At 38.7% G+C, this 17679-nt stretch overlaps 1 protein-coding gene across 1 annotated transcript; it reads right to left on the bottom strand.

Moving 5' to 3' along the window:
• Window positions 1-319: 319 nt before the first annotated feature.
• Window positions 320-17633, bottom strand: LOC128734474 (lysine-specific demethylase 4A-like). The gene is made up of 5 exons (XM_053828692.1): window positions 17444-17633; window positions 15480-15739; window positions 3719-3900; window positions 3530-3653; window positions 320-3459 (listed from the first exon to the last, which is right to left on the bottom strand). Exons 2-5 carry the CDS (start codon window positions 15600-15602, stop codon window positions 757-759), a joined length of 3132 nt encoding a protein of 1043 aa, XP_053684667.1. The 5' UTR covers window positions 15603-15739; window positions 17444-17633; the 3' UTR covers window positions 320-756.
• Window positions 17634-17679: the final 46 nt, after the last annotated feature.

Consider the following 17679-nt stretch of genomic DNA (forward strand, 5'->3'; position numbering starts at 1 on the left):
TAATCTCTTTTTAGAAGAATTAGTAACGCCGTTTAAGCAACTCTTGAAGTGTTCTGAAACACTTTTCATTAAATGAGCTTTAAACTGAAATCCCCGTGCACAGTACACGTTAATAAACGGTATAGATATTTTTAAATGAACAACCAAAATAATAAACAATAGGTAAACACACAGTGAAAATAAAAACGAACAACACGTACAAATGGATAGGTACTAGAATGGATTTTTCTCAAACAATAACAAAAACAAAAGCGGGAGTCTAATTGACATAATCATAGTTTTATATTAAAACAAGACGAAAGAAATACTATTTCACATGAATAGACAGTGCGAGGTGGCACTTCCACTTTAAGCACGCATACATTCTTTCCGAAAAAACGATAATCTACACAGCATGAACTGAAATACAGCTCACGGTATCAATCAATATAATTAGGAATTATAATTTACACATCTTTTATCTTTCTCAGTCCTTTTAATCACGATAATTATGTATAGTAATTTCTTTCATCGAAAGAAAACTTAATATAAAAGAAGGTGAACTGAAGAGGGAAATGGAGTCGAAAATAAAGTGAAGATTTAGTTAATACTTAAAATTTCGAAAACTATAAAAAATAAAACCGTTCCTCGGAACGGTACGCGCAGCGAATATCTACTGGACTCAGGGCGACTGGTGGGATGATGGGGAAGCTGTGGAACTTACCGGGATGCAAAAAAAAAGACACAGATAAAACGAACGATAAAACGCTACTAGTCCTAGTGATTAAATTCTACTATTCGTTCACTCAGAAAACCGTTCTGATTGTTACTACTACTGTTCGGCCAAACGAAGCCGGTGCCGACAGCGCTAATGACAGCGGCGGATTGCACCTGCTGCTGCTGGTTGAGTTGGTTATGGCGGTGATTACCGTTTACTAGCAGCATCGCAGCGATTTCACTTTCCATCTGCAGGGTATTGGAAGTATGAATACTGTCAACAATGGTAGGTTTCTCGTAGACGACCGACTGCTGGTAGGGACCGGGAATTTCGTTTCCAGCTATATCGAAATATCGAAACTGTTCTTCTCCTGGGAACGGTTGCAACGACATCGACGATTCGGTTAGCTCCTCTAGCTTTTGCGGGGAAGGTTGTTGCTCTATTACTTGCGGCGGGTGGAGTACATAATCCGGTGGCTGGTATTGGAGATTCAGTAGGTTGTTGCTAGGGGGAATCTCGATTATCGAAGCTGCAGCTGGCTGTAAATTGTGTAGCTTAATTTCCTCTTCTTCCGGTGTTGGCTGCTGGCGGATGACAATCTGAATACTGCCCGCAGAGGTCTCGAATGTTCGACAGCTGTTTGCCAGTGGATTATCGGCCACGGATGGACGGTCATGCGATGGTTTCAATTCGGGCACTTTTTCTATCTTTCTGTCCAAAATTGGCAAAATGTCCGCTCGCGCAGTTTTCACTAAGGGTCTTCTGGGTGCCAGAGTTGCTGTTGGTTGTTTATTATTAGTTTCAATGAAAGCATTGAATGCACTCATGTAATCCATTCGCTGTTTCAATGGAGTAGGAGGTTTGGGAATTTTGACTGGAGGAGGAACATATTCTGATGGTCGGTGAGGAAGTTTCTGTCCCTCCGTCATTTTACCAGTATTGCAGTGAGCTGGAACGGACGAACGGTTGTACGAGGGATGACTTTTAGCTTCACTAGCATCGATTTGCGTGACCACCAAGTGCGGAATACTGCTAATTTTCTTGGCTAGTCCACTGTCGTTCATTGGTGGCGTTGTTGATTTTCCATTCACCACACCATTACTCATCGGTTCCCGTTTAATGCCGTAACCCGGTTTATCTATCACAGTCAACGTTGTTGATGATGGAATCGGTAAAGTAAGTTTGCCAATAGGCGTTACCGATTTGGTTTCACTTCTGCTAGTGCTGCTGCTACCTTCCACATTGGTATCACCATTGCCATTGACCTCCTCGGCACCGGGCTTCTTTAGATGCGGAATCTTACCTTCAAACTTCTTGTGATGCTCCAACATTTTCAACTGAGGGGGCAATTCCTTCATCAGCTGATTTTTTATCTTTTTCAAGGTGGATGTTCCATTCGACGATTTTTTCGAAGGCGATCGTTTCTCTTTGGTCATCCGATCTTTTATTCGTTCCATCGCCTTCCGCTGCAATTCCGACTGACGATGTTCTTTCTTTTCCATTCGCTCTCGTTCTTTTTTCTCTCTTTTCTCCGCCTGTTTCCGCTTCCGTAATTCTTCGCGGATCTTTTTCTCCTCCTCACGACGCTTTCGCTTTTCTTCCAACTTCGCCCTTCGTTCTACTCGTTTCTTTTCACGGTCTTCCTTGGCTGCCTTTTGTTCCTGCGAAAGCCGCTTCCGAGGAGAACCAATTTTGCGTGTTCTCCCGTGTGAAGAATACCAATCATCGTCGTAATCGCTTCCGGTGCGTTTCCTCTTCTTTCGCCGTTTACTTCGGGAACCAATTTCTTCATCGTCATCGTCATCGTCGTCGGAATCGAACGGATCGTACGATGTAGATTTGAAGCTGTCAGATGTGGTATCAGATTTGCTGGGTGATTTGCCGGAATCTTCCTCATCAAACTCTTCCTCCGGATCATCCCCTACTGCCATTGTGAGTGCTCCACTAAGGACCATCTTCACATCGTCCGGAATATGGGGATTGTTTTGAATGTCGTTCAGATCCAAGTCCGGATTTTTCTCTTTAAACGACATTTTGCGAATATTGATGGCTGTCATATTGCAGGCTTTCTTCATAGGCGTTTTTTCGCCGTCCTCAGTGAAAGATTCGATACCTTCATCTTTCTCATTGTCTGCGAAACGCGGTGGAGGACCAACTATGTGCGTCGGATCCTCTGGGTGTGGCCCAAAGTCGGTTCCATTCATCCATGCTTCATACTTATCTGGTTGAAAGCGTTGAACGAATGTGTCCATAGAGATCTTTACCATGTCGGAGCTGCAATAGCACTGGGTAGCCCGTTTGCCGTATTCGATCCACCGCTGGAGTGCGAAGTTAGTTGATTCGGCACAATTAAAACCATGGTTAAAGCCGGCATGATATCCGAACGGGAAAGTGATCATGATTTCATTCTCCTCCTGCGTTATCTTGTCGAATGGGATGTTGTGTTGCTTCAATATTTGCGGGCTTATGAGCGTCATCTTGTGCCTTAGATAGGCTGGACACGTTTGAAAGCTTGCCGGAAAGCAACTGTTAGCTAGCTTCTCCAGTTTGCGACCATGTTCCGGCGGAACAGCGTACCACGTTTTGGGGGCACCAAAATGCAGGTAATTTATCGAGTACAGATCCATGTCTTCTGTGTGCCATGCAAAGGTAGTTTTCCACATTCCGAAGTACAGATAAGCCGTGTTCACCCCATCGATGGAGATACCATAATCCTGATTAACGAAATCCAGTATCGTCCCAAGACGATTGATGTTCCAAACCTAAAGGCGCATAAAATTGAGTCAATTAGTATCTGGCTATTAAACCAATGGTGAAAAATCATTAACTCACATTGCAGTCATCATCGGTAATACTGCCACACACATCGGCACCGTAAATCGGGGCCACGTAAGTAATATTCTTCCAATATTTGCGTTCCAGATCTTCAAAATCGAAGTGCTTCGGAGTTGCATACCTAGAGTAGCAGAAAAAAAATTAATTTCGCTAACCATTTAAAGAATGTCGTAAGCCATATCATACCTTTCTGTGTTGGCTAATTCGGAAAACTGTTTAACCGTGAGTGGATTCTTTTGAATATTGATCTGCTGGTATAGTCCCTGTTTACCCGCAACGACTTGACAAATCGGGGCTGGTATTGTCAGGTTTAGACCGTCCAAGTCGTAGCCGGCTTTGCGCGGTTTCCATTCTGGTGGCGGGATGATCTGCAACATGAATAATAACAAAATATTATACCTATCAATATAGTATGGAATACTATGAAATCTATGAGAAACTTATGACGTATAAGTCTGTTTTCTTGAATAATAAAAAAATTTAGGAGAGATTCAACAAATAATTTTATGCACTTTTACAAATGGTAGACATTTTATTTTTTTTTTCTTTTTCCGGGTAATCCAACTGGTCACTTAATAGTGTATAAAACTTTGCGCTGGGCTCTCAAACATCCGTTCTACCTGACGAGACAGGCAATGTCGCCCTCTAAAACACAGGTAGAGCCCCAAGCATAGCCTATTACGCAGGCGGAGGCGTTCCGGCCCTGCGTGGACTCCACGAAGTGACTGTAGGATCTCTCTACCAAAGGCCGGAATGTGACATTTTAAATATAATGATGATGATGACGATGATGATGATGAAAAGAAAAATGATAGATCGAATTTGTAAATATGCTTTGGACTTTTTGTACCACTCGAGTTGCAAAATGTGGTTTAGTGAAAAAGTGGAGGATTCGTCAGCCCCACCTGGCACCGGTCCTCAACCGGGCGCTCGCCTTCAATTTTCCAACACAAACAACCACAAATGAATCAATAGGCAAGACAAATTTCGGAGCATTAGTGGTTATCAACTTATCAGGGCAAATATAATCTTTCATCCCCCTAGCATTCATGCACTGTCCCAAGATACAAAGTAAACTGAGCGCAGCACAAGCTGGACGTTCGCGGTAGTCGACAGAAGCTTCAAAATATAGAGACTCATCCGCCTTCCAACCCTCGAGACCAAAGAGCTAGTGCAGTAAAGCTGTGGGCTTAAACGTCTCTCTAAGACTCGACCCCTCCCCATCGACAGACCCCGCGGGCGGCTATCAGAGCACAGGACAGCCACGGGGCCAGTGCAAAAATCCTACTGACTCCAGCTAGCAGCACCGCCCAGCCGAGACTCGAACACACGATACGAATTGATCTAATTTTCCCATCTACCTAAGCACTTCTGTTACTACCCGTAATCATTATAGAGTGGTCCTTCGGCATCCAACCGTATCTGGTATCTCGCTTACATCCCCTAACTAACCCTAAGCCCCCGACCGACCCAATCAATCCAACATTTTTCAGAGATATTTATGACAGCTGTGATAAATAAGGATGAATCCCGGAAACATTCATCTATTAATTATAAGAGATCCCCATAATGGCCTTATTCTAGCTCTTTTTTGACAGCAAAGCTCTTTTGCGATACAACATGTCACGTCCTGTCCTAGGTTAAAAAGCCCTACACTACGACAAAGTTCAGTTTTATCGTAGGGCCAAAGTTTTTAAAGTTTAAAAATTACTTTAAAATTAACATACATACCTAACATTTGTTGATTACATTTTACAAGAATACCTACAGCGTTCTAGACAATTTTTAGAGCACGCAGAACACACCTCTGGCAAAAGATTACAAATCTGAAAGGCATTTCTTTGTGTTGCAGACCGATCCAATAGAGACGCAAACACTTTTAATACATCTTTTCACGAACTTCTAATTCTAACAGATAATAAGATTTAACAGATATGTGTAGTCGGCGGTTTCCGGTTAGCAACTGATTGATAACAGCGCTATATTCGATGTAGGTTGTACCCAGTGCTGCTATTCCAAGGCGTCCAACACTTTGCAAAGTTAGTGTACTTTTTTTTAACTTACCAAGCAAATAGGATAGAATAAAACAAATGAAGACATGAAATTAGTGTTTCACCTTGAAGCTTGGGTCAAGCGCTATAAACCTGTATAGGTGCATAAATATGCATTAACTTTGCAAGGAAAAACCTTAGGAATTTGTCACTTTTTCAATGCCGTGTCTTTGGAGTGCCTTGATAATAGTCTAAAATAATGTATTCTTGTAAAATAGCACTAACAAAAGTTAAGTATTAAAGGATTATTACGCATAGCCACTCGAATTTTGAAAAAATAAGTTCAAAAGTTTTTGTCACCTCCCCCCCCCCCTTGGAAATTGACTTGAAAAATCGAGGGGCAAAAAATAATTTGTAGGACGAGTTTATTTTTTTTCATAAAATCGATTGTCTGTGGGATCTCCAGCCTGAAAAACTGAAAAATGAGTGTACGAGTTGAGTTAATGCCTCTAGCACGATTTCATTTCTGAAAATTCGAACAACAGAATTTCCGAAAATCGGCCGAAACAATTTTCTTTCGTTTTTGTCTTTTTTTCGTAGATTTTTGCAAGGAAAATAATAGCGTCTATATTAAAAGCAAGAATAGATTTGGTTTTCACGTTTAAACTTTAAGTAAAAGTGCCTGAAATCAATTTTTTTGCTCGATTAAAAAAATCTTTGTTTTTTTTTCGACCCCTCCCCCCCCCCCCTTCAGTGACCCAACACCGGAAGGATAAAAGCTTTATAAAATATTTGTAATGGCCTTATTAATATTATTCCTACTGCAAAAAGCTTCGGCGCTGTCCCCAGCTAATGCCAAAACTTTCATCACGAGCGTGCTGTGGCTTCTCCATGCACCAGCTACACACTGACCACGACTTAAATATACAAAGCTAGCTAATCAGAATGTAAACATCAAAAGCGACAACCTCATCAAAGTCGTCTGCGTAAAAATGTGGTATATTTTCACAAATTTATCTACGTTACTAACTTGATTGCAAGAAAAGATACATTTTTAATAACAAAGTATTTAACAACATCGATAAAAAATCGATACTGCATACTACATATCGCCGAAGTCAAGCCTGATGACGTCACAAAAAGAATATCCACGGAGTAGCAAGCCTTGTTTACACTTTTTTGTTTATCTTCTATCTTTTTGGCAACCAAAACATGGCTGCCAGTCAACTACTTGACTATTTCATAATCACCGAGTGGAGCAAGAAAAGAATTGCACCAAAAAACATTTCTGGTGCCAAAGCAACTACACCAAAAAACGAATATAACGAGAAAATACCTATTGAACAGCTAACAAGCAGAAAAAACAACCGACCTATTGTTGAAAATTAAAGTTCTAAACAACCACAACGAATTAGTTAACCGAACGCGGCGCGGTTCGAAGATAGTTTCACTACTACCAGAGCAACACTGTTTATTACCGGTCGCATTCACTAACACATGAAACAGGACGTGAATGATTTGCCGCAAGCGCCGCATGTAAACAAACCGAGATAGTATTGGTGCGGCAGCATAACTGTCAAAATCAGCTGATCGTGGGACTACACCATTTGTCAGTGTAACAGAACTTCCTTTTACATCGAGTTAAATGTAAACGTAAATTTGTACGTGACCATTCAGTCGTAGTAACGAATGACTAATTATTTTTCAAAGCCACTCGCAAAAAAAATATGAATCACACAACAAATTTCTTCTGCCCAGCGCCAGCTCTATTTATTTTCTGCTGTATTCGTATCACACAACACTTCAACCGACTCCGCTCCCTCTACCGCAACGCGTCGCACTTTCCATTCAAATACGAAAACCCCGTTGTACAACGGCCGCACGGTAGCAAGAAGTGGAAGAAACGTGCTGCGTGCTGTGTACAAAACACCAACCAGAGAAATACGTCGTCATAGTCTTTTCCCACCGGAGAAGCGCTTGCTACGGGCAGTGCAGTGCAGCTAGTCAATGGATGAGAGTGCAGAGATGATAGCAAAAACAGGTTGATAAACACAACAAACGTACGCCAGCCAGACGGACCGACCATGTGCTTGGTCGGAACTGTTCGTGTCTTTGCTGTTGTCGTTCATTCTTCGCAATGAGACGCGCTAGCTTCGGGTGTTATGAAAGTGTGTGTAGGCGGCGACAACGCAACGAAACGAAATCAAAACAGACAGCGACAAAAAAGAAGCTGAGAAGCAAATCACCGCCACAAGGCTCGCTGCGCATAATCAGCTCATTCATTTTATGCGACCAATCAACTCTGTCGAGCCCCCATCAAATCCTATCATTCAACAGGATGTAGTTAGGAAGGGTTGCCAATCTGTTAACAAAAAGATTAGACCGTACAAACAAAACAGTTTGCTGTTGTAGCTGACCGTGCAAATCTTGTAGAATTTTACTGGTTTATTCATACAGCCTATTCCTAAAAATACATGTGCATACGATCCATTTTAAATAAATTTTAACAAAACAATCATTGAATAAAAAGTTAATGCACTTTACGTTCGGGACGTCAACGTTGTCTAATCGTTTAAGGCAAACAAGTCAAATTTGCACCAAGATATACCCAAGATAGAAGCATATAGATTTTACAGGTGGAGCGATTATATACCTGAATCTGTGGAAATGTCACCGAACTGATGTAGGGCTCATTATAGTTCACAGCAATTGTTTCCCATATAGCTTTGGAAGCAAAAATGCGATCCATTGGTGTTGGCTTTTCTGGTCTTCTATTGACTGCACGTGGCACCTGGCTCTACCCATTTCTAATCATCGTTCGACATTCCGAGCTAATAAACACGTTCTCTTAAAATGCTCCTTGCAGTTTTGCAACTGAGGAGCCTCGTGTGCAATTTTTAAAACCGTGTTTATTAGCATTTTCGGAACGCACGCATTCAGTTTTTGCCTAACATGCCACCACAAGTGATCAGAGCGTTTTGAAGAGACTGGTATTTTGGTTAAGACGCTGACAAGCTACTAATCTGCTTAATGCGTACCGTACATAACCCCACCGAGGATTTAATCATTGACAACGTCAGTTTTAATTTTTCTCTCCATCATCATTTGGACATCGTATCATGCTACAAGAGAAGCTATTTTTGAAAAAATCATTATCTGAAGGTTGCTCATTCGAAATCGGGAAAACAGGCTGTCGGCTATGTTTACATATAGTACGTATTCAACATTGTAATAATGAAAGTTACGCTTCGGATAAGAATAAAACCTGATAATGCCGATGAAAGATCTGCTGTAATCTGTAAGCGAGGATTTCGGTCATTTTAAAAAACGAAATCTGTGGAAACCTATAACTTTTTAAAATATCTGTTGTTTTATGATCACAGTTTCTGTGCTGTAACAGTGGAAAAATCTGTGATTTTCAGAAAAATCCGTAATGGGAAGCAACACTGCTTATAACCCACTCTGGAATAACAATATAGCTATAGCTAGCCTTAAAGTGTTATTTCTTATTCTATTACCTATGTTTTCGAGTAAGAAATCAGTTTTGCATCTTTAAAAAACGGTTTACTTGCACGACATTAACTTGGTCTAGGTTTAAACATAATAAATTTACCTATTACGTCATCCCTGTTCGGAAAACTGTCAGTTTTCCCTGACATCGAAGTAAACGAAATCACAGTTTTACCATCGGTCACTGTCCGATGTCCACCATCCACATTCTACATGACGCCGAATTCACCACATGTCCAACGTCCGCAACATCCAATCCAATTCGACCGATTCTGTTTAGAAATTGTATAACCATCTTTTTGGAGATGGAAAAACACTAGCTATTTCAGCAAATATGCGGCCGCCATCAAGAAATTTGCGTAAAATAAATTGTTTGCTGGCCTTATGGTTTTACATGGTTACCAAAAACGTTTGTTTGCCGTTGCTAGATAACCTACCGGTGAATTTAAATAGTGAAACAAATGAGTTCTTGTGAAGGGACGGTGAGTTACTTTCTCACGTCCCTTCTGGTACCTGGAAAAATCGTTCGCGTGTTGTCTGTATAGTTTGTGGCTATAGGGGTAATAGGGGCATAATGAGCATACGGGGCAAAATGGGCCACCGTTCGTTTGGGCATATTGGACAGTCAATTTCGCTAATTTGATTAATGAACTTGTTGATAATGTTCTTAATAAGCATTTCAACAAAAACTGCATCCAAATTCGTTGACATGTCTGAGATATTGAGAAAAAACTCGAGCCGACTCAGGATTGTAAAAATGCTATAAGAATTGCAACCCACAAAATAAGCTCTATAGCTATTTGTTGCGTGCTCTGGACTTCTCCACTCCATATATGGTTACTATTACCATATATGAACAATCGCTTTGTATAATTGAGATATTTTTTTGTGTTATCGCATTATTATAATTATTTTTGATTAACATAGCTGTAAGGGGCATAATGAGCATACCTGGCAATGTGTTTGTACATAAACAATAAACGCTGGAAAGTAATATAAACATTAAAATGACACAGCCAAGTATAATGCTGCGTGATTGCACATAACAATCAACCCGAAAATAGCGGTTACAGAGCAAAAGTGGTGTCTTTCATCTACCTGCCACTTATCCGCCATGTTGCCTATGTTGTTCAACTGAAAAAAAATCGGTAAATAAAAACAATCATAAAACAACCGCTAAATGAAATGAAAATAGTCACCATTTCGCTTTTCTTTGTATTGATTTAATCTTTTATGTTATTCTCTAGTAAAAACTGGCTAAAATGGTAACTTCAACTAAAGTGCCCATATTGCCCCGTATGGTTTTTGAACGAAGCAAAAAGTATCATTTTTTAAACATTCAAATTTGATGGCTGTTCATAGTTAATCAATATTCTAACATTGTTAATTTATCATAGACATATCAAATCGTAAGTTTATGGCAATTACCAGAATTTTGATTACGCGCTACATGTTTTATGACGCGTTTTGCTTAGGTGGCCCATATTGCCCCTACCACCCCTACTGTTCGATTTTGTTATTTCAAACTTTTCTAGTTCTTTATTCTGTGTAATGGAGTAGTAAATTTGACGTGTTTGACTACAGACTGTCGTTTGATATTCCCGCATAAGCGCACACCATTCACCATGAGACACGCAATGCCATTTTTACAATATCTAATAGATTGCCTTTTGACGTAGAACTACGTCTTACAGCAGGGTGTTAATCCAAAATTTGGATTCAAGCCAGCGTCACGGAAGAATGAAAGATTTTCAACGCTAATCACTCTTTCAATTAAGAACGGATTTTGGTAGTTAGCATACCCTTCGATTCAGAAAAGATGCAGCAATTGTATGGCTTTTTTAAAAAGATGATTGTTTTCCAATCGCTAAATACTGAAAATTAACGAAAACTTTCAAGCTAAAATTTTCCCACACATTTTCCGTGTGTTAGCTTTGCTTCCCAGGCACGGACTACCATTACAAACGCCAAGCTTGTGGCTACTGCTGCTGCTTCAAGACAAGGTAGCAGAATAAACTTGTGATGGTTGCGTAGTCCCGCCGTGTTGACAAGGCTATTGAAATGACATAAAAAGAAAAGCAGAGCTATTATTGTCATTCATTCGCTACTCAACTTCCGAGCTTGAACTTGGAATGCTCGATTTAAACTTGGTAAGCTTCATTTTCGATCATATTTAAAGCACAGTACGGCCTAGGCGCTACATTCTGTTCTTAATCTTATACGATAGACCTCACAGCCAGGTGTAAGAGTACAGGACAATTGCAGGACTAGTGCTACAATCCTATTGGCTCTTACAGCATCTCCCAGTCAAGAATCAAACATGCGACGTCTAGCGTGTTAGACCAATGTAGTAGCTTGAGCCGAACTGAGAGTCTCAGGTGTTTTGCTGGCTACATAATGCTGTAAACAAGCGACATATGCATTCATGGACTGGCTAATGTGAATCGATTTTCATGACTTGCCGGTTACAGCCGCAGGAATGTATAGAATTAAGTGGTATCTGAACGACAGACTTGCTTTTTGATAATTGTCTGCGGATAAACGTACGTTAAATGTAGAATTATTTAAATTTTGATGAAGTAAGATTAACCGACGACTCTTAATCACATGTTATTTTGAATTACTTAAGTTTTCTCCTCGAATTTTGTTAAGAGCTGGGTGCGCAAGGAAGATTTCTAATCTGAAATTGAAATACTCCGGATTTGGCATTGGTAAAAATATGGCATCACAAAATAGCTCACCTACCAAAAATACGATACAATTTATTAAGCAAGTTTATTAAGCACAACCGTTTTTATGTTAGGTTTTGAAACAAGCCGAACTGTGCCGATGCTGTACCGAAAGTGCCGAACTGTCAGATTTGTTAAATTCGTTATAATCTGATAGATCTGTCAACCGTGGGAGATGATTTCGACAACTGGCAGTGCTCCCATTTCATATGTAAATTGAACCGGAGGTGTGCCGCTTGATATCTCTGGAGTACCGGGGCACAATGTTCTGAGTGTCCGACCCCTTGGTCGCTATCCTATTGTAAACCACAAGGTCCATAAAAGGAAAACGGACATTCCAATCTGTTTTAAAAAATGTCCAAAATATAGAGATTTGCAACATAAATTGATTTTTTTAGGCTTTATCGAAAGTTACTCGTATTATAGTGCCATCGGTTGCGTGTTTAGCGTTACCAGTTTAAAATAATTCGCGGAAGAAAACTACTCAAGCACTAACACGTCCACTAATGGTTAATTTGCCCTACATGGATCAATATGGTGTAGAAAGTTTTCTTTAATATTCAAAGTTTCTACGCAAAAACCAGCCTAACGTAGTTCTACGCCAACTACGCGGTCGTGTCTGGAACACAACCCTTCTGTTTTTTTTCTTTTTATTTTGAGAATCCAAGATTTCACGCCACAAAACGTCGATTCGAACATTACGACGAATAGAATTTTTAGCACAAGGTTGTTTACAAGGAGGTTGTTCCATAAAATGGTTTGATTTTTTTTTCTAATTAAGTCAGCCGTCGTATGACCGCTTACCCTTCCATTATCTGAAACACTGAATCAGTAAATTTAATACCTTTAAAAACCTACCTACATCTACTACGTTCAGAGATAGAAATATGCATATTTAAATGTCTTAAAAGTTTTATCTATTAATTTTGGTATCGAAAGTCACAGATCACCTGTGCTACCATGGGACTAGGTCTGTCGGTATTGGGCGCTTTTGGTGAAAACCGGTATTTCGGTATTGGAGTAGAAAATACCGGTAAAGTACCGGTATTGGCAGATTATTCGAAATCAATGGAAATGTCGATGTTTTTCAGTAAATATTTTTATTTTAGCTCTTAGCTTTAAACTTTAGCTTCAATATTGTTGCTTAGCAAAGTTGAATTTAAGCAAATATAATACTTTTAGCGATTTAATTCCCTTACTAGAACGAATTTTATTGTCAACACTTCCAACAATTGAAAAAATTTCCGCTTTCATCGATGTCTAGTGAACGGCTCTAAGCACATAAGGAATTTTCCATTCATTTCTTCAAATATATAGTAGGGAAACCCGCCTTTAATTATTTACAAAATATCTTGTATTGTAGCTTCCAGCATAATTATTGCCCCGGTCTCCTACAGCCTCTCAACAATTTTTTCTCCATCCCCAAACCGGATTCTGAACAGAACCCGGCATCGTCGAAACAAATAATTGAAGCTAACTTTCCCTTACCTTCGCTTCATACATGAAGCGACTTCATTTGTTGAACAGAACGTTTCAAGCAAGCTTCAGCTGAAGCTACTGACTCTGTCAAATGACGACGATTGACAGTCAGGCACGATTTGTCGATGTTGAGTAGATTAATCATAATATGCGTTAAATTATAGGAAATGTTACTCAAAATCAATTCAATTGCATTCAAAGTCTAGGCTGATTTTTTTTTTCTGAATTCACTCTCACAATTTCACTCTCTTCATTGTTAGTAGTCGAAGAATCTCGTTGGCATTAACACCAAGTTATTTTTCTAAGAGTTTTATAATCTTTTATCAAATTTAGTTCTTATTCGAATAAGGAGTTGGAAAAAACAAGCAGATTGGAAAATACCGGAAATACCGGTTTTTTGCCTTTCCAAAACCGGTATTTCGGTATCCAAAAATTGACCGGTATTACCGGTTTCGGTACTATCGGTACTACCGGTTAGACAGCCCTACATGGGACAGACAGGGTATAGGAATCCGAGCTCGAATGTCAAAATTCCAAGCGGGTCACTCCGTATGAGCACTTTTAATTCAAAGGATTCCTACTGTTTCTGGCTGAATACAGTCTAAGGAAATGCGGTTCATTTCACCCAGGCAAAAATAAAATTCTTGAAAAAAGTTACAAAAAATGAAAGAAGCACTAGAAAATAATTTAAAACGACTCAATTGGGAAAGTATGTATGTATGTAGGATCGTTTATTCATTCAGAATGCTTATTTTCTGACGACAAAATGTCATAAGAAATTAAAGCTGTTAGAACGATAACCAAATCATGGAATTATGCTAACAAGTGCATAATATTTTATGTTTAACATTAAACCTTACTTCGCTTCGGCACAATTTAACAGTTTGCGGGAGTTTTTTTTTAACCAAAAGATGTTTTACATATGTGAAGTGCCGGGTTCCACTCATATATATTTCATTGTTGTTTAAGAAAAAGAGCTTTTGTAAAAATATTAGCAACAACTTTAAAATTAATGTATTGTTATCAAGCAAATTGCTGTAGGGGAACTGTGGGTAAGACGAACAGGTTCAGAAGAACATCTAATATAATACAGAGAACTTATGATTTCTAAAAACCTAAATACAGTTTTCTTCAGTTCAATATATCGTTTTCAAATGCGGCTAGTGAAATATTTAACAAAAAATGTTTGTCAATGTAAATTTTGAGGAAGGACAGGTATTATAAATCGCCCCAACAGAGAGCATATTAATTTTTTTTTGACCATTAACAAATTGAATACGCCAAGTATGGAGGTGTAGCGTGGAAAAAGTAAAGGGGACAGTTCACGCCCTCCCACCAGTGGCAACAAATCGAAAATTGTTTGGCAGCGGCAATATGAACAAGCATTCCAAAAAAATGTATTTCATGCCTGGCTGCTGCTAATTTGTTTGAAGTCCACATTTGCCGGTTAAATTTTTATTTATATGCATGAAATATTACTAAGAAGCAAAATCAACAATTTTATTGTAGTATGTTCACTGACTTACCCTTTCCCACACACATTTTTTTAAAGCGTTCACTATTTTTCATATATTTGCATATTACTTATTTTTTCAATGCAGTCGTTACTTGAAGAGGTATTAAATCGAAATACTTTAGTTATGGGTAACATTTTAGAATTGAACCACTCAAAAAGCTTAATTTCGATGGCAAAAAAGTTACATCCGCACGCACAATCATTTCCAATTTTCAGTTTTTCTGTACATTAGCAAAATTTGAAAATTCCAGATGATGATGGAAACGTTCAGACACCATGAGATAGTAAGATGGTTGGATGCCCATCAAAACATTTACGAACATTAATGCTTAGCTGGTAGAATCAATCACCTGTCCGTCTTACCCACCCTGTTCGTCTTACTCACAGTTCCCCTACAATTCATACAATTTATGCTCTTCTGGTGGAAGAAGGTTCAATACTAAATTTTCGCCAAATTCGGTCAATTTGATTTCGATAGCCTTTTTTACAGGCTACTAAAACACATCAGTCTAAAATTCACAGAGGAGCTGCTACAACCGGAAAAACACTGTATTTAAAAAATATTCTAAATAATAATTTATTAACATTAAGTAATGTACCAGTTTGGCAACATTCAACTTTTACCATCCTGTCACAACTAGTTTAGCAAACCCGTACAGGTAAAAAAAGAACTTAGATAAGACAAATTATAGACCTGCTAAATATAAGAAAAACAGTCTTACCTTTGCCAATCCAGCACGATGGGCACCGAGAGACTCTATGTGTTCGATGTATTTAGGAAAATCCTTGAATTCCTCCCAAGTTGGGCGAAACACTTGTATCTTTATTTTAGGTTCTTCAGCCATTTTTCTACGTCCTCACGAAATGAAACTAACTGATCCAGTATCTGTCGGAAATATTATACACTATCACTTGAACACCGTTGCCAACAAACAGTTTTCGGCCACTGGAGCACGCTACACGCCGTTTCTACACACCAATTCTAAAAAGAGAGACAGAGATATGATTATGCTTTAATGCTGCAGAGCATAGTTGAAACGCGAAAGCAGTGGAAGGCAATGAAAATGGCTGCTGATGCTGCTCCGTCACCAGCAAATAAGTGTAAGAAGAACAGAAGAACGATATAACCTATCCTGCGTGCTCTGGATGGCCAGTGCACGTAAATACAGGTTTAAATTCGGTAAATGACAAAGACGTATAACGTGGAAACAAATGCGGCTAACCAAAACGGTTGTCAAGTACCTACATTCGACTCTATGGCGGCTGTTTGTCGCTGCTCGTAGAACATTATTTTTATCATGAAAAATCAAAATTATCTCAGCAGATTTGTATTACAGACAACATCCGCACGTTTTGAAATGCAATGAAAATATGTATAAACATAATGAGCATAAATTTTATACAGTATTTTTTTCCCTTAAATTTGGTTTTGCTACATATTGCGAAATACGAAGCTGAAAATTATGTTAGACTGTCAGTATACACGCTTCTCCTTGCCATTATGTTTTACTCCCGTCCAAGATCACGTTTAGCGTTTGTCTTTAGGAATACCGCCATATCTAAACGTAGCAAACTGAATATCATAGGATAATTTCGATATAATTAATAAAAATATTATTAGTACGATATTTTAGTGTTGTTAGAACGAGTATTTTAGAAATCAAATTGTATACTAGTTTAAAGTTGTAATTATTGTTTATTTAGTCAATCTGTTGGAATGGATTCATGTACTTTTCTGGACTTGACTAAATGTTTTATGTAACCGACAAGGTTTTCGTCAAAATTATAAATAATTTAATTACCTAATACAATTTTTTATCATAATATATTTTTAATCTATAATCATACGGATATTCAAACGCAAATGCATTTTTTTAAATATGTTTCATGAAAAGTAATGTATTGTAAAACACATGATAAAAATTATCAACAAATTTTATTACATCTTAATATGTAATATTAATGAACTACTTAAACTTAAACTTGTTATGAAAATATATTTTTCTCATCACAATCAAACTAAAATTAGCACTTGTTTTTGTAGCACGAAATCAATTTCAATGACGAAATTAATTCCCAGTCATGCACGATTACAGAAGTGATATCCCTGCAATTGTGATTATATTTGCGCAGGCTTACAAATTAATGCTCTGAATGTTTTGTAAAATTAAAGCACTAGGTATACCTAATCGATCTGTTTGCAGCCAATGGTCAATGGTACCTAATATCGATCATCCAATATAATATGAGCTGCTATTACTGTTGCTAGAGCAAAAGGCACACATTGCAGCGGCAGCATCGTTGGCCGTGTTTGCCTTACCGCACAAAAACACTATAGCGAGCAGTGGCCTACGTGACCAAATCGCTGAAAGATACTCTAAAGGCACTTTTCTCTCTCCACCTCTGCACATTTACCGTACGTCCAATCATACGTTTTAAATCGTCACCATCCACAGCAATTCTGCAATATTTTTAAAATATTCTGCAATATCCATTCAAACCTAGTCAAGAGCAACATTCAGAAGTTCACATTCTTCTGCGAAACATTAACACCAATTCAATAATCGAAAATAGAACAAACCCTGAGCCCTTCCAATACCTTCAAAACAACACATACACAAAATGGAGGAATCGTCAGCCTCCATAACCAGCAATAAAAATAAACGAAATAAAGCTAAAAACACACCTTCCTGGTTAAATTAACTTCACACCGCTAAATTTCACTGCATCAATACACTTTTCGAACGTTTTGCCAACGAATTTGGCCACTATCGACCATTTTTTCACTTCAATAAACTTTCCCTCAGAAGCTCTTCCACTGCTGGCTGATATACGAAACGAGGAAAAGGTCCGTGCGCGAGCAATTTTTCTCTAAACTGTCGGTCGGTCTCGGTCGAATAAAAATTGGTATCGGCCGACCGT

This window comes from Sabethes cyaneus, chromosome 2, assembly GCF_943734655.1.
Source record: "Sabethes cyaneus chromosome 2, idSabCyanKW18_F2, whole genome shotgun sequence".
Classification (NCBI taxonomy): Eukaryota; Metazoa; Arthropoda; class Insecta; order Diptera; family Culicidae; genus Sabethes; species Sabethes cyaneus.